Source organism: Tenebrio molitor, chromosome 2 (assembly GCF_963966145.1).
Source record: "Tenebrio molitor chromosome 2, icTenMoli1.1, whole genome shotgun sequence".
NCBI classification, from domain to species: Eukaryota; Metazoa; Arthropoda; class Insecta; order Coleoptera; family Tenebrionidae; genus Tenebrio; species Tenebrio molitor.
This window is the reverse complement of record NC_091047.1, coordinates 917985-936664: the sequence shown is the minus strand read 5'-3', so window position 1 is coordinate 936664 and position 18680 is coordinate 917985. Positions and strand designations below refer to the sequence as shown.

The following is an 18680-nucleotide window of genomic DNA, read 5'->3' as shown; positions in this document are numbered from 1 at the left end:
CCAGCATTGGTTAATAGTACCTTCATGGGCTGTCCACATTAATGCTGATACAGAGCATAAAATATGCCTCTTCTAATGGCGGACCTTTCGTAGAATCCGAATTAAACACAATTCACGATCAATGAATTTTTTTCTTTTCTCAGCATTTTTTGTTAAGTTTTCTTTGCAAGTACCAACAATTAAAAGTCATGGCGCCAATTGTCCAAAAAATTATATCATCGTTATCAAAGAATTATTTTTTTTCCTGGGACCTGTGATAAGCAAAGTAGGAAATCCATTTTCTATATTTAAAACATGAGATATAAACATGTTTTGTAAACAGAATTCATTTATCATTCTATGATGTTACACTTTCTGAAAGGAAAAAATCGAAAAACATTTTTTTTCTTTATTTCTTTTTATACACCAAGACCTCGTAGAAATCAACTGCTCTCTCACTATTGTGGACATCTGACCAGTAAAAATCGATTTTTTTTATAAATATTGATTAAAAATAGTGCAAATTTTGGATTTTTATTTAAAAAATAAATACACCATGCATGTTGCAAACCATACGATTATTCATTTCTCTTTTGGTACACCAGGACGTCGTACCTAGTAACTCCTGGTTCTTTTTTGTGGATATCGACCCACCGAAAATGCGAATTCCCCACGGTGAACGCGTTGATTTTCCCAATTTGTGTGCCCCCCTCGTAGCTGATCCGTCCCACGATGACGCTTCCGTACCCATCTTCGTGCCCTCCGATCACCACCTGCCTGTTCAGCAACTCCAAATGCAGATTGGTGGCGTTAGTCGGCACCCACGCGAAATCCTCCAACGCGCCGCAAAGAATCTAAACAAAATTAGCATCGGTCACGATCTTAACTTTCAACTTACTTTGATATGTCGGTCGACTTTTTGCGCCCCTTTGATGGGAGCGTACACTTCTTTCACACCGGCGTTGATCTGGGCAGGTATCAAACCGGAGTTCTTCACGTAAGCTTGTCCTATGTAGACGTTTTCGCCGTTGATGTCTGCACCTCCCACTACTGCATCCGCTGGGATTTTTCCGGTGTATTCGCGCCAGTAATAATTGGCGTCCGTGCAAGAAGCCAAGGGAATGAGCAGGAGTAAAAGGAAGTGGAGCGGAGGGTTTGACATTTTGTTTGGTACTGAATGCTTGACAAGTGAGTTCTGAGTTGATAAAAGAGCGATGTTGGTTGTTGCGTCAGAAATTTCATTGAAGTGTTATTGAAGAATTTTACTCCACTGGGAGTCCCACAGTACAGTTTTTATCGTTATCGCTTCACTTTGTGTTTGTATTTATTTTTTAATGTTGCTGCAAATTCTTACAGAAACAATGCACTTTTTTTCAAATTTTCTCTCTTTTGATATTTTTCTATGTACTTGGGTAGAATTTTTTGAAAATAATAATCTAAAACTTTATTCCGCACCATTTATTGAATATCGAAAGATTAAGTTTACAAAACTCAAAGAAGAGTCGGATTCGGGATTTATTATTGTCTAACTGATCAAACTCGGCTCATGTTTTATAAAATATTATATACAGGGTGTATTTTTAAAATGTGCCGAAATTTTACCTACGAGGTTGTGGAACAACGTAGAAGACTAAAAGCAATAAAAAAAAAAATTGTAGCTCAAAAAATAAATGTCATTTTATTTTCTGACATAGATTTTTAAAAATATTTTTTCCGAGTTCTACACGAAGCCAGTAGCTCGTGGTTAAAATTTCTGCACAACTTTCAAAAACACCCTGTATGTAAGTAAGGATTTCGTAAGACTTGTACATTTTTGCACTGCACCACAATTCAGCTCTCATTCTTGATGTAGGTAAGCTTGACCGATGTAAACGTTTCGGCCCACAATGATCGCATCTTCAGGGATTGTACCCGTATACTCGCGCCAGTAGTTACCCTGAGAAATCAATAAAAATTGACTAGCCAAAAAAAGGGAGGTGATGACGAAACATGAGCGTAATGTGATCACATCACACTGACAAACGAATTGCTTTGATTTTTTTTTCACTTGTAACGCGTCTGTCGCTTCAAGCCTTTTGTAATAAACGCTTCAAAAAATAAAAAACACCTCCACAAATTGTTTTCAAACTGATTTTATTTGCATTTGTTGACACGTTAATCTAGAGACAAACTCCGGGACCGTTGGGAGGTTGAGCCGCGATTCCTCTGCGGTTCATCCTGCAAACGTGCTCCTCCAATCTCGGTTTGGCCGCTTCAATGTCGTTAACGTCTTGAGCTGACCACAGTTTCTCAGCAACGGCACTAGCCCTCGGCCACACTCTCGGCATGATTATGTACTCGTTGACTATCTCGCCCCACATCAAAGCCTCTCCACCCAAAACTCGTTTCTTCTGTTCGTCCGTGCCATCGAAGTCCAGAGGTTCGCAGTTGTAGAATTTCTCCCAGTCGCCGCCACCGGACAGCTTGTCCAACAACCAACAGCCAGAGTAAATTCCGAACATGTCAGCTTTGGTCAACTAAAAGCCAACAGATTTATTTTTTTTTTTGTCGTGGGGAAAGAAGAAACCTACCGCGGCGAGAACGTCAAGACCGAGCTTCATCACTTGGACCACGGTAGACTTCGGCAAAGTCGCACCGTACAGGAACGCCTCTTGCTGCACGAGGTACTTTGAGCTGAGCGAGTCGAGGATGCTGACCGTATTTTCGAAGAAGTAGGCGTCGAGTTGCTCGTACGACGAGATATCGTTAGCGCTCATGAAAGCGTTGACGTCAGGATTGCTCTTCCTGTGGGGAATTACCATTAAACTACGAGTATAATAACGAACAGGACAACCTACCAGCAAGAAAAGTCGATTGTATCGCCACCTACATGGATGTATGAATCAGGGAAAACATCGATGACCTCCTTGTAGAAATTGGTCAAGAAGGTGTAAGTGGAATTTTTGGTAGGGTCCATAGGCCCCAGTTGACCGTTGGGTTGGTCGTTGGAGTAACAAGGTGTCAGCAGCTCGGGGTGGGACAACCCCCAAGAACTGGTGAAACCACCGTGACCGGGAGTGTCGAACTCTGGAATCACTCGAATCCCTCGAACACGAGCGTACTCGATGATTTTCCTCACGTCACTCTGTTCGTAAACTTTAGAGACGGGATGGTAAGCGCCTTTTTCACTGCAAATGACACAACTGCGGAGAGAATCTCGATCGCACTTTTTTACTCACCTCAACTCGGGGTAGGTGTGACTCACGTACGGAAAACTAGGATCGTCGACGATATGCCAGTGCAGAACGTTGAGTTTGTTGTAAGCCATGGCGTCCAGATTCTGTAAGATGATGTAGACGGGCTGGAAATGCCTCGAAGTGTCCAGGAGAAGTCCTCGATGGGGGAATTTCGGGAAGTCGGTAATGATGGTGGCATTGACAACGAGCTACAAGAGATTTAGATTTTCGCCGTTCTCCAAGCGGTACTTACCGATTCTCTTTCCACGTGGACCAACTGGGAAAAAGTCTCCAGGCCACGAAGCACCCCCCAGATCGTAGGCGCCGAGAGAGTGGACTCTTCGCTGCTAATCGTGAGAGTGTCTGAAAGGCGATCATTAAACTCTCACTTTCGGTCCAACTCACAGTTTTCGTTATCTCCAAGTTCCGGTAGGACGGCTTCGTTGACACACTCGCCGATCAGTTCGACGTTCAGACTGTCCAAGTAGCCCACGAAGTTGTCATCAGCCTCCCAGAACTTCTGCTGGGGTTGTCTTTCCACTTCGGAGAGCTGCCCTCGCTGCTCCAAAGACGATGAAGTGGCGATAATCGTCCAGTATCTGGTGAAGGCGTCATCGAGGAAGTCGGGACAGCCGATGTCGACGGGACCCTACAATTTCCGCTACCAATTCTACTGACAATTTGACAGATTTGTTTTACCTTGAAGCTGAAGGTGTGGGGTTGGAGGACGAAGTAGTTCTCGGACGTTTCTTGCTGTTGGGGCTTGGGCCATACTTCACCCTTCGACGCGGTGACGAGAGGGCCTACGGCGTAGCAGCACGCCAGAATTGACCCCAAGACTACAAATAGCTTGAACATCGTGTGCTCTTATTGATGGACTGGCTCAGTTTGTGTCCACCATTCGACTGTTATTACGAGTATTTATAGGGGCCGAGTTTCGGAAATCGATCTCGAGATTGGAGATTTGCTGTGTTTTCAATTAAAATTGTTTTTTTTTAATCGATAATCAACTAAGATAATTTCTATTTCTATGTAATAACAATTAATCTAGTGACTTTAAAGAAATCAAAATAGCAGTATCATCTGTCGGTTCTACCTTACATTTGACAATTCTTGGGTGCGTTCCATTAAAATTCGAAAAGTAGTAATTGTTTTTAACATTTTAAATTGTGTGTGAAACATTTTGCAACGCTCAGTTTATGAAACACTCCGCTGCGCGTTGTGTTTCAAATTAAACTTCACGCTGCAAAGTGTAACTTCCCCATAGCTATTATTTTCGCTGTTGGTTCAAAACAAAATTCAAACCTCGAAGAGGATTTGTAGCGGCCTGAATCAAGAGAACATTTCGTCAACTTCAAGCGTCAACACTGCGGACAACACATCAACAAGGGACTTCCTTAACATTGATATTTCACGTAGATTTTTGTTTCACGATTTAACCAACTGTACCATAATCATTAATTGCGAAAATAAATCGATTAAAATTTGTTACTGCGTTGCTAATGACTAATGAGTAAAGTGTTCTTTATTGATTTCTAACTAGTAAAATGATTTTTAAGTACGCAAAAAATAAAAATGATCAATTACCCGAAATATTTAATACATAATTAAATTATCTTTTTTCAATCTTTATTGAAAAGGCGTTTTCAATTATCTACAATGAAATATGCGATCTTGATAATAAATTTTTTTTCTTATTTTATTGTTTGGAGCTCTTGTTATTGACGAGCTGCTCTTATCTGGCGTGATTCAGAGGATAAAATAATATCACGATTAATTTTTTTTTTTATTCTCCTGTGTAAACGGATTTTGATAAATGTCACAACTTGTCGAAACGAAATGTCAAGCTAATTTTAAAGATTTTAAGCGATTTGGAGCCTTTAAGGGGCCCGTCGAACAAAAAAACAAAAAAGGTATGACAAGAATAGTAGTTGATTTAATGAGTTCGTGTGTAAATTGGGCCTTTTTTAGCACTCGTGGGCCCACATCTTTTTTGATTTTGCAAAAAATACTTACCGTATGTAGTTCTCATGGTTACTTTTTTTTTCTCAATCGTTGGTCAAAACGCCTAATAACATTCACACTAGGATGCCTTCCATTAGGAAAACGCATGGTGTATGTCCGTGCAGCTAAATGCCGCGTTATTTTCTTCGGTACCTAGAGCTAAACACATTACATATTCAGCTGCGGTAAAACTCATTTTAAAAACACTTTGAAAACTGTCACAATTTCATTAACATTTATTTTATAAAGGTGTTTTTCTATAATCAATAATAATTTTGCTGAATGCAAGACACTTGACTGTTGAAGAAGAAGATGACCACCAGAGATAGAACGAAGTGATACATAGTAGCGTCAAAGGAGTACTGAAGCGATTTGTTACATTTTAGTTTTTTCTTCCGTTAATCCCGATGGGAATTTAATGGGACCACTGAAATTTCGCCCCCATTTATTGATCTACCTAAAGATTAAATTTACAAAAATCAAAGAAGAATCAGAATCGAAATTTGTTATTGTCTAACTCTCTAACTGATCAAACGCGGCTCATGTTCGGTCTGAATACTTGCATCTACTTAAGTTAGAATTTTGTAAGATCTCTACATTCTTGCACTCCCAAAAGTGAAATATTTGATTTTTTCATCACCATAGTTAACTTCTCATTCTTAACGTAAGCTTGACCGATGTAAACGTTTCTGGCGAGAAATTTGCCCCCCATGATCGCATCTTCAGAGATTCTACCGTTGTACCAGTAGCAATTCTGAAGAATCGATAAAACTCGACTAGCGAAAAAAGAGAGATTTGGACGAAACATCGGAGCGTAATATGATGACATCAACCATGACGAACGAATTTCTTTGATTTTCACTGGTATACTTCGTTCAGCGAGAAACTGGGAGATTTTAAATTGTAGGCTTGTAACCCAACACTACAAAATGCACTAGAATACATTAATGAGAGGAATTAGACAATTAGAGCACAATTTCAGGGCAAAAAAAATGTTACTGCTTGAACGATATATTTCAAATTTTACGGGCGCTAGGTACTAATTTCTTTGCGTAAAATTTAGTGATTTTTATGTCAACCAATTTCTCGCTCGACAAACTATAACGCGTCTGTCTCCTCAAGCCTTTTGCGATAAACGCTTAAAAAAAAAAAAAAAAACACCTGACTTGTTCAAGCCGATTTTATTTGCTTTTTTGACACGTTAATTTAGAGACAAACTCCGGGACCGTTGGGGGGTTGGGCCGCGATTCCTCTGTGGATCATCCTGCAGGTGTGCTCCTCCAATCTCGATTTGGTTGCTTCAATGTCGTTGACCTCTTGAGCGGACCACAGTTTCTCAGCAACGGCACTAGCCCTTGGCCACACTCTCGGCATGATATTGTACTCGTTGACAAACTCGCCCCACATCAAAGTCTCTCCACCCAAAACTAGTTTCTTCTGTTCGTCTGTGCCATCGAAGTCTAGAAGTTCGCAGTTATAGAATTTCTCCCAGTCGCCGCCAGTGGCGATGGCGTCCAAGTACCAACAGCCGGAGTAAATTCCTGATTTGCCAGCTTTGGTCAACTAAAATCCAAAAGTTTTTCTTTGTCGTTTGTGGGGAAACAAGAAACCTACCGCGGCGAGAGCGTCAAGACCACCAACCTTCCTCACGAGGACCGGGGTATTGTTGGGCAAAGTCACACCATTGAGGAACGCCTCTGACTCAACGATATATTTTGAGTTAAGCGTATCGAGGAGGCTCAACATATTTTGGAAGAAGTAGGCGTCGAGTTGCTCGTACGACGAGATATCGTTATCGCTCATGAAAGCGTTGACGTCAGGATTGCTTTTCCTGTGGAGAATTACCCAGAAACTGTGATAACGAACATTACGACCTACCAGCAAGAAAAGTCGACTGTATCGCCACCTATGTGGATGTACGAATCGGGGAAAACATCGACGACCTCCTTGAAGAGATTGGTCAAGAAGGCGTAAGTAGAGTTTTTGGTGGGGTCTAGGGCTCCCAGTTGACCGTTGGGTTGGTCGTCGGAGTAACAAGGTGTAAGCAGCTCGGGGTGGGACACCCCCCAAGAACTGGTGTGACCGGGAGTGTCAAACTCCGGAATCACTCGAATCCCTCGGACACGAGCGTACTCGATGATTTTACTCACGTCACTCCGTTCGTACACTTTGGAGACGGGGTGGTAGGCGCCTTTTTCGCTGCAAATGTCACAATGCAGGGGAGTCTCGATTGCGCTCTTCTACTCACCTCAACTCGGGGTAGGTGCGACTCTTGTACGGAAAACTCTGATCGTCGGTGAGATGCCAGTGTAGAACGTTGAATTTGTTGTAAGCCATAGCGTCCAGATTCTGCAAGATAATGTAGACGGGCAGGAAATGCCTTGCAGTGTCCAGGAGAATTCCTCGATGGGGGAATTTCGGGAAGTCGGTAATGATGGTGGCATTGACAACGAACTACAAGAGATTTAGATTCTCGCCATTCTCCAAGCGGTACTTACCGATTCTCCTTCCACGTAGACCAACTGGGAAAAAGTCTCCAGGCCACGAAGCACCCCCCAGATCGTAGCCGCCGAGAGAGTAGACCCTTCGCTGCTAATCGTGAGAGTGTCTGAAAGGCGATCATTAAACTCTCACTTTCGGTCCAACTCACAGTTTTCGTTATCTCCAAGATCCGGTAGGACGGCTTCGTTGGCACACTGGCCGATCAGTTCGACGTTCAGACTGTCCAAGTAGCCCACGAAGTTGTCATCAGCCTCCCAGAATTTCTCCTGGGGTTGTCTTTCCACTTCGGGGAGCTGCCCTCGCTGCTCCAGAGACGACGAAGTGGCGATAATCGTCCAGTATCTGGTGAAGGCGTCATTGAGGAAGTCGGGACAGCCGATGTCGTCGGGACCCTACAATTTCCGCTAACCATTCTACTGACAATTCGACAGATTTCTTTTACCTTGAAGCTGAAGGTGCGGGATAGAATAACAAAGTAATTCTCGGATGTTTCTTGCTGTTGCGGCTTGGGCCATACTTCACCCTTTGACGGTTTGACAGGAGGGTCTAGCGCAGCGCAGCACGCCAGAAATGACCCCACAACTATAAATAGCTTGAACATCATGTGCTCTTATTGATGGACTGGCTCAGTTTGTGTCCACCATTCGACTGTTATTACGAGTATTTATAGGGGCCGAGTTTCGGAAATCGATCTCGAGATTGGAGATTTGCTGTGTTTTCAATTAAAATTGTTTTTTTTTAATCGATAATCAACTAAGATAATTTCTATTTCTATGTAATAACAATTAATCTAGTGACTTTAAAGAAATCAAAATAGCAGTACCATCTGTCGGTTCTACCTTACATTTGACAATTCTTGGGTGCGTTCCATTAAAATTCGAAAAGTAGTAATTGTTTTTAACATTTTAAATTGTGTGTGAAACATTTTGCAACGCTCAGTTTATGAAACACTCCGCTGCGCGTCGTGTTTCAAATTAAACTTCACGCTGCAAAAATGTAACTTCCCACACTCGATTATAAATAGCTATTATTTTTGTTACTGATTCAAAACAAAATTCAAACTTCAAAGAGGATTTGTAGCGCCCTGATTAAAGAGAACATTTCGTCAACTTCAAGCGTCAACACTGCGGACAACACATCAACGAGGGACTTCTCAACATTGATATTTCACGTGGATTTTTGTTTCACAATTTAACCAACCGTACCATAATCATTAATTGCGAAAATAAATCGATTAAAATTTGTTACTGCAGTTGCTAATGACTAATGAGTAAAGTGTTCTTTATTGATTTCTAACTAGTAAAATGATATTTAAGTACGCAAAAAATAAAAATGATCAATTACGCGAAATATTTAATAATTAAATTATCTTTCGTCAATCTTTGTTGAAAACGCACTTTCAATTACCTACAACGAAATATGTGATCTTGATAATAAAATGTTTTTCTTATTTTATCGTTTGGAGCTCTCGTTGTTGACGAGCTGCTCATAGATGGCCTGATCCAGAGGATAAAATATGTAATATCACGATTAATTTTTTTTTTGTTCGACACTGTCAGAATTTGGAAATTTTCTCCTGTGTGAACGGATTTTGATAAATGTCACAACTTGTCAAAACGAAACGTCAAGCTAATTTTAAAGATTTTAAGCGATTTGGAGCCTTTAAGGGGGTTGTCGAACAAAAAAACATTGTATTCAACTCGTTCGTGTGTAAATTGGACTCTTTATGACACTCGTGGGCCTTTAAAACGCTGGTTTGTTCGCGTGTAAATTAGGCTCTTTATGCCATAAAGAGCCCAATTTACACACGAACTCGTTAAATAAACTACTATTATTTTAATAGAGTTGGATTTGAACATCACAAATAGTTATTTTATCTATAGAAACAAAAAACAATGTGAACTCAGAGTAGTAGGGGAGTTTTATTTTTTTAGTGTGCTCTGTTTGAGCATGCAGAGCATGTAGAGCATAAAGAAAGCTTTGTCAGTGGTGGACATTTTAATAACAACTCTTCTAATGACAGACCTCTCGTAGAATCCGAATTAAACAAAATTCACGATCAATGAAGTTTTTTCTTTTCTTAGCATTTTTTGTTAAGTTTTTTTTTGGAAGTACAAACAATTAAAAGTCGTGTGGCGCCAATTGTCCAAAAAATTATATTAGCTTTACCGTTACGAATTATTTTTTTCCCTGTGACCTGTGATAAGCAAATCCATTTTCTATATTTAAAACATGAGATATAAACATGTTTTGTAAACAGAATTCGAAAATCGAAAAACGTTTTTTTTTCTTTATTTCTTTTTATACACCGAGACCTCGTAGAAATCAACTGCTCTCCCACTATTGTGGACATCTGTCCAGTAAACATCGATTTTTTAATATTGATTAAAAATAGTGAAAACGTTGGATTTTTATTTCAAAAATAAATACAATATGGATGTTGCAAACCATACAATTATTCATTTCTCTTTTGGTACACCAGGACGTCGTACGTAGTAACTTCTCGTTCCTTTTTGTGGACGTCGACCCACCGAAAGTAGGACTTCCCCACAGGGAACGTATTGATTTTCCCAATTTGTGTGCCCCCATCGAAGCCGATCCGGCCCACGACGACTCTTCCAGTCTCATCTTCGTGTCCTCCGGTGACCACCTGCCTGTTCAGCAACTCCAAATGCAGATTGGTCGCGTTGGTTGGCACCCACGCGAAATCTTCCAACGCGCCGCAAAGAATCTAAACAAAATTAGCATCGGACACGATCTTAATTTTCAACTTACTTTTATATATCGGTCGACTTTTTGCGCCCCTTTCATGGGAGCGTACACTTCTTTCACACCGGCTTTGATCTGGACAGGTATCAAACCGGAGTTCTTCACGTAAGCTTGTCCCATGTAAACGTTTTCGCCGTTGATGTCTGCGCCTCCCACTAATGCATCCGGAGGGATATTTCCGGTGTATTCGCGCCAGTAATAATTGGCATCCGTGCAAGAAGCCAAGGGAATGAGCAGGAGTAAAAGCAAGTGGAGCGGAGGGTTTGACATTTTGTTTGGTACTGAATGCTTGACAAGTGAGTTCTGAGTTGATAAAAGAGATGTTGGTTGTCGCGTCAGAAATTTCATTGAGGTGTTATTGAAGAATTTTGCTCCATTGGTCCAACAGTACAGTTTTTATCGTAATCGCTTCACTTTGTTTTGTATTTATTTTTAACTTGCCACGATATTTTTTTTCTTTTGGGTGGGCTGCTGGCAATGGTCGCCGGTAGCTCAGTCTTGGGGCGGGGTCAAATGTGAAAGTTAACTCGACCCAAAACGATGAGGAGAAAAGGGCGCCAGGATCCTCCGGCAACGCTGAGACGGGAGTACCCTGATCCAGTGATACTCCAAAGCCGATACCCGAAATGAAACAAGGTGCTTCGGTTAACCCGTTTAATTAAAAATTAATACTTTGATACAGGTGAAATGAAATTAAAAAAAAATTGTTTGATGTCCCCTCCAAAAATATAATTTTTGTTGCAAAAGTTACTCATGTCTTAAATGACAAATTTTGTTGGAAAAAATTTGACCATTTATTGTGGGTATTATATCGGGACATTTTTTTAACTCTGAACATAGTCCATACTTATTCCCTATGTTCAATTTTAAAAAACACAGATCAGTGCATTGTGAGTTGCTATGCAACCAACTATACCAAACACCAGAGATTTTTAAATAATGTTAAAAATTGTTCGGATTGATGGAATTGGTCTATCATGTGTGTTTGTTGCATTGGAAATGTCACGCACATTTATAATGCTCTGATTGGCATAGAATAACTGCATTATGTGTATTTCTTCTTCAAATAACTTGACCATTTTGTTAAACTGTCAAGTACTTATTTTCTTTGTGTGACCTGTGTTTTTTAAAAGTGAACATAGGGAATAAATATGAGCTATGTTCAATGTTAAAAAAATGTCCCGGTATATGACAATCCAACTCGAAAATTTTTAACCAATCAAATTGCAGCATTTTTCAAATGTGGACCAATCAAATTGATTTAGGTAAGTATAGTGAAAAAATTTCTGTCAAAATGAATCGTCAAATTTATTAGGTCAACTCGATAAAAATTTTCTCGGTGGATTGTCAAGTCGAATACAATTCGTGGTCTAATTTTTTCTGCAAAATTTGTCATTTAAGACATTCGTTGCAAAAGCTACTCATGTCTTAAATGACAAATTTTGTTGGAAAAAAAAGAGAGTGTGTCGTACAGACGCACGATAGAAGTGAAACTTTTATATTACAGGAAAATCAGAATATTGTAAATTATCACTGATAGATGAAGAGGAGGTGGCTGAGCTGAGGTGCTAGTGGCTGGTTCATTGTCTTTATTATTTACACCGTTTTTTTCACATTCTGAACTATCACTTTACTCGTACGTTTTCTCTCACGCCACGCTCTTGTTCTTTCTGCGCCTGACTTAAGCATATTTACAACAAAATTGTATATTTTAACGATAACACTAAACAATATCGAAAAGCGTAACTCATTGTTCATTTTTAATTAAAAGAGAGGACATTATCGATAAATGCCGTGAGTGTGACAAAGACAGAAGTATACACAATTTTAAGGGATGTTTGTATCGTGTCAAACAGATTAATTTACATAATTAGACTCCAAATTAAGTGAGATGGAAATATTGGCGCAAACGTTGTGCGAGACAGTGTTTACCCCCACCACTTTTCGTCACAAAAAAAGGTTGCCGATCAGAATTTCAAACCCCTCCCATAAAAAGTTTCACTTCAAAAATAGATCACTTACCTATTGTATTATACTCGTATATGAAAATACATAATTTATTTGAAAAATCTTTGTTTAATATTTGTGAAACACACACGAAACAGATTCAACTAAAATCAAGTCCATTACTAGATTACATAAAAAAGTAAAGATTGATAGAGTTTAGATAGACTTATTCTCAGTGCTTTTTGCTTTTAATATGGATGGCAACCTACTCGGATTTTGTTCGTTTTTGGTTTTCAAAGTTACACACAAAACTCACGTAAGAATATTTAATCACCCTAATTAAGCTCTCATTCTTGACGTAAGCTTCACCGACGTAAACATGGCTGAGGGATTTGGCCCCCACGATCGCATCTTCAGAGACTGTACCAGTATACTCGCGCCATTAGTACCTAATCCTGAGGAATCCATGAACCTCGACTGGCGAAAAAAGTGAGGTTAGGACGAAAATGAGAATGACGAGAGTAATGTAATGACATCAACACTGCTAAACAAATATCTGTGATTTTTTTTAACGCGCCTTTCACGTCAAGCACACAATTATTATTAAATTCGGTTTTGTGATATATGCTTAAAAAAACACCCAAGTTGTTCAAGCAGATTTTATTTGCTTTTGTTGACAGGTTAATTTAGAGACAAACTCCGGGACCGTTGGGAGGTTGAGACGCGATTCCTCTGCGGTTTATCCTGCAACCGTGCTCCTCCAATCTCGGTCTGGCCGCTTCACTATCGTTGACGTCTTGAGCGGACCACAGTTTCTCAGCAACGGCACTAGCCCTCGGCCACACTCTTGGCATGATACTGTACTCGTTAACCGTTTCGCCCCACATGCAAGCCGCTCCACCTAAAACTAGCTTTTTATGTTCGTCTGTACCATCGAAGTCTAGAAGTTCGCATTCATAGAATTTCTGCCAGTCGGAGCCAGTGGACAGTTCGTCCAAGTACCAACAACCGGAGTAGACTCCGAACTTGCCAGCTTTGGTCACCTAAATGTCAAAAGTTCATTTTTTTGTCGTTCGTGGGGAAAGAAGGAACTTACCGCGGCGAGAGTGTCAAAACCACCGTCCGCCCTCACGTGGATTGTGGTATTGTTGGGCAAAGTTACACCGTTGAGGAACACCTCTTCCCAGACAAGGTATTTTGAGTTGAGCGAGTCGAGGAGGCTGATCACATTTTGAAAGAAGTAATTCGCGAGTTGTTCGTACGACGAGATATTGTTATCACTCATGAAAGCTTTGACGTCAGGATTCCTCTTCCTGTGAAGAATTACCATTAAACTACGGGTATGATAACGAACAGGACAACTTACCAGCAAAAATAGCTGCTGAAATCATCGCCACCTATGTGGATGTGTGAATCGGGGAAAACATCGACGACCTCCGTGAGGAGATTGTTCAAGAAGGTGTAAGTGGTGTTTTTGGTGGGGTCCAAGGGCCCCATTGCATGCCAGGGTTGGTCATTGAAGTAACAAGCTGTCAGCAGCTCGGGGTGGGACAACCCCCAAGATTCGGTGTGACTGGGCATGTTGAACTCCGGAATCACTCGAATCCCTCGGACACGAGCGTACTCGATGATTTTACTCACGTCACTTTGTTCGTACACTTTAGAGACGGGATGGTAAGCGCCTTTTTCGCTGCAAATGTCACACTTCAGAGGGAGTCTCGATTGCGCTTTTCTGCTCACCTTAACTCGGGATAGGTGCGACTCACGTACGGAAAACTGGGGTCGTCGACGAGATGCCAATGCAGAACGTTGAATTTGTTGTAAGCCATGGCGTCCAGATTTTGCAAGATGATATAGACGGGCTGGAAATGCCTCGAAGTGTCCAGGAGAAGTCCTCGATGGGGGAATCTCGGGAAGTCGGTGATAATGGTGGCATTGACAACGAGCTACAAGAGATTAAGATTCTCGCCATTCTCTAAGTAGTACTCGTACTTACCGATTCTCCTTCCAAGTAGACCAACTGGGAAAAAGTCTCCAGGCCTCGAAGTACCCCCCAGATCGTAGACGCCGAGAGAGTGGACCCTTCGTTGCTAATCGTGAGAGAGTCTGAAAGGCGATCATTAAACTCTCACTTTCGGCCCAACTCACAATTTTCGTCATCTCCAAGGTCCGGTCGGACGGCTTCGCTGGCACACGCTCCAATCAGTTCGACTTTGAGACTGTCCAAGTAGCCTACGAAGTTGTCGTCAGCCTCCCAGAACTTCTTCTGGGGCCGTCCTCTCACTTCGGAGAGCTGCCCTTGCTGAGACGGCAAAGTGGCGATGATCGTCCAGTATCTGGTGAAAGCGTCATTGAGGAAGTTGGGACAGCCGATGTCGGCGGGGCCCTACAATTTCCGCTACCAATTCTACTGACAATTCGACAGATTTGTTTTACCTTGAAGCTGAAGGTGTGGGGTTGGAGGACGAGGTAGTTCTCGGACGTTTCTTGCTCTTGGGGCTTGGGCCATACTTCACCCTTCGTCGGTTTGATGGCAGGCTCTGCAGCGTAGCAGCACGCCAGAATTGACCCGAACACTACAAATAGCTTTAACATCGTGTGCTATTGTTGATGGACTGACTCAGTTTGTGTCCACCATTCGACTGTTATTATTTATAGTGGCCGAGTTTCGGAAATCGATCTTGAGATTGGAGATTTGCTGTGTTTTTAATTAAAATTGTTTTTTTAATCGATAATCAACTAAGATAATTTCTATTTTTATGTAATAACAATTAATCAAAGTGGAAAAAAACAATTTGTGAAATTTTAACAAATAATCACACGGAAAGTTTTAGAAATATTGAAAAGTAAACTGAAACGTGAGAAAGTGGCAACAAACAGAATAACCGATCATCAAGTGAACTTTTAATCACCCATTGGTCAATTTAATGGAACAAAATACTCCATTCCTGTGCTTCATTGTTTGTCACTTGTCACTCTAGTTAATTTGTACTAATTTCGAAGTTTGAAAACTTTGAAGGAAAATATTATGTTGGCATTTTTTTTTTGGAAAAGGTAATAACTGCTTAAATTTTAAAATATATTTTATTTTTGTTCCTGATTCAAAACAAAATTCAAACTTCAAAGAGGATTTTTAGCGGCCTGAATCAAGAGAACATTTCGTCAACTTCAAGCCTCAACACTGCAGACAACACATCAACGAGGGACTTCCTTTCCATTGATATATATTTCACGTGGACTTTTGTTTCACAATTTAACCAACTGTATCATAATCGTTAATTGCGAAAATAAATCGATTAAAATTTGTTACTGCGTTGCCAATAACTAATGAGTAAAGTGTTCTTTATTGATTTCTACCTAGTAAAATGATATTGAGAGCACAAAAAATAAAAATGATCAATTAGACGAAATATTTAATAATTAAATTATCTTTTGTCAATCTTTGTTAAAAACGCGCTTTCAATTACCTAGGACGAAATATGTGATCTTGATAATAAAATGTTTTTCTTATTTTATCGTTTGGAGCTCTCGTTGTTGGCCTGATCCAGAGGATAAAATAATATCACGATTAATTTTTTTTTGTCCGACACTGTCAGAATTTGAGAATTTTCTCCTGTGTGAACGGATTTTGATATTTTGAATTGAATATTTATAAAAATTTACCAAAGAATGTCGCTAGAGAGTGGCTTACCTTAATGTGTCTTTCTATCTTCCTGACTCCTTTGATCGCGGCAGTTATGTCTTTTTCTCCTTGGTAAATCGGGATCACTATTCCTACAACGAAATTTGTGATCTTGATAATAAAAGATCTTTTTTATTTTATCTTTCGGAGCTCTCGTTGTTGGGGGGCTACCCATATCTGACCTGATCTACAAGATAATAGTAGTTTATTTAATGAGTTCGTTTGTAAATTGGGCGTTTTTTGGCACTAGTGGGCCATTTTAAAACGCGAGTGAAACGAGTGTTTTAAGGGCCCACGAGTGCCAAAGAATTGAACGAAACGTTTTTTTGTTCGACGAGCCCCTTAAAGGCTCCAAATCGCTTAAAATCTTTAAAATTAGCTTGACGTTTCGTTTTGACAAGTTGTGACATTTATCAAAATCCGTTCACACAGGAGAAAATTCTCAAATTCTGACAGTGTCAAACAAAAAAAAAAAAAAATATCAGGATCAATTTTTTTTTCTAAAATTAAATATCTATATTAATAACATAATTACATACATATTTTTTGATTTTGCAAAAAGTTCTTACAATCAAAAATCGTCGCGGCGATCATCCAAAACATTTTCTTATCGTTATCGAAGAATTTATTTTTCGCTAGTAACCTGTGATCAGCAAAGTGCAAAATTCATTTTCTATATTTAAAACATGAGCTAAAACATGTTTTTTATTATACCTGCATCAGAATGGCCGTTTTAAGCACGCCTGAGCGTGCGAAAACAGGCGATTCAAGCACGCCGAGCTTTAAAGGTTGCTTAGGTAACAACAAATTCACCTACATTTTGAACAATGATAAATAAACATTTATAGAAAATTTATGATAGCAACGAAACAACAACAATTGATCATTTCTATATCAACGATTAATGACACAGATTACTTCGAAAAAGGTATTTCAATTTACTTTCTTTATTATAATTTTCAGATTGTAGTCCAGGTATAATAAAAAATAGCGTATGATACACGTTTATAAGGGCCTTTAAAGCACTTGCGACGTTAAAAGCACTCCGCTACGCGTCGTGCTCTTAAACTCGTCGCGCGTGCTTTAAAGGCTTCCTTATAAACTTGTATCATAATATACTATTATAAACAGAATTCGAAAAAAAGTATCATTCTATATTGTTACATTATCTCCAAAGGAAAACACGAGAAAACACCAAGTCTTCTTACGCTTTTTTATTTCTTCTTGTACAACAGGACCTCACAGGAATTATCTGCCCGCTCACTATTCATTTATTTTAGGTTACTTAAAAATTGTGCAAATGTTAATGAATTTTTATTACTACCACTTTTGGTACACTAGGACGTCGAACGAAGTAACATCTCCTTCATTTTTGTTGGAGTCGACCCACCGAAAGTGCGCGTCCCCCACGGTGAACGCGTCGATTTTTCCAATTTGTGTGCCCCCCTCGTAGCTGATCCGTCCCACGACGCTGATTCCGTGATCATCTTCGTGCCCTCCGATTACCACCTGCCTCTCCAGCAATTCCAAATGCAGACTGGTCGAGTTGGTTGGAATCCACGCGAAATTGTTCACGCTGCAAAGAATCTAAACACATTTAGCGTCGGATACAATATTTACTTTCAACTTACTTTGATACGTTCGTCGATTTTTTGCACCCCGCTGATTGGAACGTACACTTCTTTCACACCGGCGTTGATCTGGGCGGGTATAAAACCGGAGTTCTTCACGTAAGCTTGTCCTATGTAGATTTGTTCGCCATTGATGTTTGCACCTCCCGCTATTGCATCTCGTGGGATAACTCCGGTGTATTCCCGCCAGTAATAATCGGCGGTGCTGTCCTGACAAGAAGTCAAGGGAACGAGCAAGAGTAAAAACAAGTGAAGCGAAGGGTTTGACATTTTGTTTAGTACTGAACACTTACTTCTCAAGCGAGTTAATAAAAGGGAGATGTTGTTTGTTGTGTCAGAAATTTCTTGAAGTGTTATTGACGAATTTTTACTTAAACGGAAACCCACACTACAGTTTTTATCGTAATCGCTTCACTTTGTCCTCCATTGCAGGTGCAGGTGTGAATAATCTCTTGATTTGAAGCTTGTTATTCATCAATATTTCGTTCACAATAACTTTTGCAAAAAATTGATTCATTCATTAATTCATGTATTTCGTTATGGGAAATGGAGGTAGAATGAACATGAAGTAAAAATGAAGGAAGGGTTTTTAGAGACAAATATGTACAAATATTTTTCTGAAGAAACCCCAAAAAGCTCTGCAAGATCTTTGCCGATCTCGAGTAATTTTTTTTAATAAAAATAATTTGTTTGAAAAGATAGGCAAAATAACTGTGTAGCTTTGGCCAAACCTGGCCAGTATAGTAAGAAAAAAACCCAAGCAATTGTCAAAAACGCGTTACTGTTTTTTAAATATGGCTTAGCCAAGATATACCTCATTTTTCCTATCGTTCGTATTTTTCAAATATGGTAATAGGTAAAATTGGGCATAATGACGTATTTGTACACGCTCGCATCTGACGTAATACAATAAAATTTAAAAGAAAAATTAAATACAATGATTATGAAGTA

General features: G+C 39.9%; 5 protein-coding genes across 5 annotated transcripts; all 5 read right to left on the bottom strand.

Annotated features, from left to right (window-relative positions):
• Positions 1 to 494: 494 nt before the first annotated feature.
• On the bottom strand, positions 495 to 1177 carry LOC138123178 (uncharacterized). The gene is made up of 2 exons (XM_069037749.1): positions 878 to 1177; positions 495 to 833 (listed from the first exon to the last, which is right to left on the bottom strand). Exons 1-2 carry the CDS (start codon positions 1139 to 1141, stop codon positions 558 to 560), a joined length of 540 nt encoding a protein of 179 aa, XP_068893850.1. The 5' UTR covers positions 1142 to 1177; the 3' UTR covers positions 495 to 557.
• Positions 1178 to 2095: 918 nt separating this feature from the next.
• Positions 2096 to 4102, bottom strand: LOC138123156 (beta-hexosaminidase subunit alpha-like). The gene is made up of 7 exons (XM_069037716.1): positions 3894 to 4102; positions 3600 to 3843; positions 3448 to 3557; positions 3198 to 3403; positions 2817 to 3146; positions 2550 to 2763; positions 2096 to 2495 (listed from the first exon to the last, which is right to left on the bottom strand). The coding sequence occupies exons 1-7, from the start codon at positions 4050 to 4052 to the stop codon at positions 2139 to 2141; spliced, it is 1620 nt and encodes a 539-aa protein (XP_068893817.1). The 5' UTR covers positions 4053 to 4102; the 3' UTR covers positions 2096 to 2138.
• A 2260-nt stretch (positions 4103 to 6362) lies between these two features.
• LOC138123157 (beta-hexosaminidase subunit alpha-like) lies at positions 6363 to 8347 on the bottom strand. Its single transcript, XM_069037717.1, has 7 exons — positions 8143 to 8347; positions 7849 to 8092; positions 7697 to 7806; positions 7447 to 7652; positions 7077 to 7397; positions 6813 to 7029; positions 6363 to 6761 (listed from the first exon to the last, which is right to left on the bottom strand). The coding sequence occupies exons 1-7, from the start codon at positions 8302 to 8304 to the stop codon at positions 6405 to 6407; spliced, it is 1617 nt and encodes a 538-aa protein (XP_068893818.1). The 5' UTR covers positions 8305 to 8347; the 3' UTR covers positions 6363 to 6404.
• Positions 8348 to 10092: 1745 nt separating this feature from the next.
• LOC138123175 (uncharacterized) lies at positions 10093 to 10795 on the bottom strand. The gene is made up of 2 exons (XM_069037746.1): positions 10476 to 10795; positions 10093 to 10431 (listed from the first exon to the last, which is right to left on the bottom strand). The coding sequence occupies exons 1-2, from the start codon at positions 10737 to 10739 to the stop codon at positions 10156 to 10158; spliced, it is 540 nt and encodes a 179-aa protein (XP_068893847.1). The 5' UTR covers positions 10740 to 10795; the 3' UTR covers positions 10093 to 10155.
• Positions 10796 to 13061: 2266 nt separating this feature from the next.
• Positions 13062 to 16330, bottom strand: LOC138123159 (beta-hexosaminidase subunit alpha-like). Its single transcript, XM_069037719.1, has 8 exons — positions 16108 to 16330; positions 14853 to 15114; positions 14565 to 14802; positions 14413 to 14522; positions 14157 to 14362; positions 13783 to 14106; positions 13513 to 13729; positions 13062 to 13459 (listed from the first exon to the last, which is right to left on the bottom strand). The coding sequence occupies exons 2-8, from the start codon at positions 15009 to 15011 to the stop codon at positions 13103 to 13105; spliced, it is 1611 nt and encodes a 536-aa protein (XP_068893820.1). The 5' UTR covers positions 15012 to 15114; positions 16108 to 16330; the 3' UTR covers positions 13062 to 13102.
• Between the last annotated feature and the right edge of the window lie 2350 nt (positions 16331 to 18680).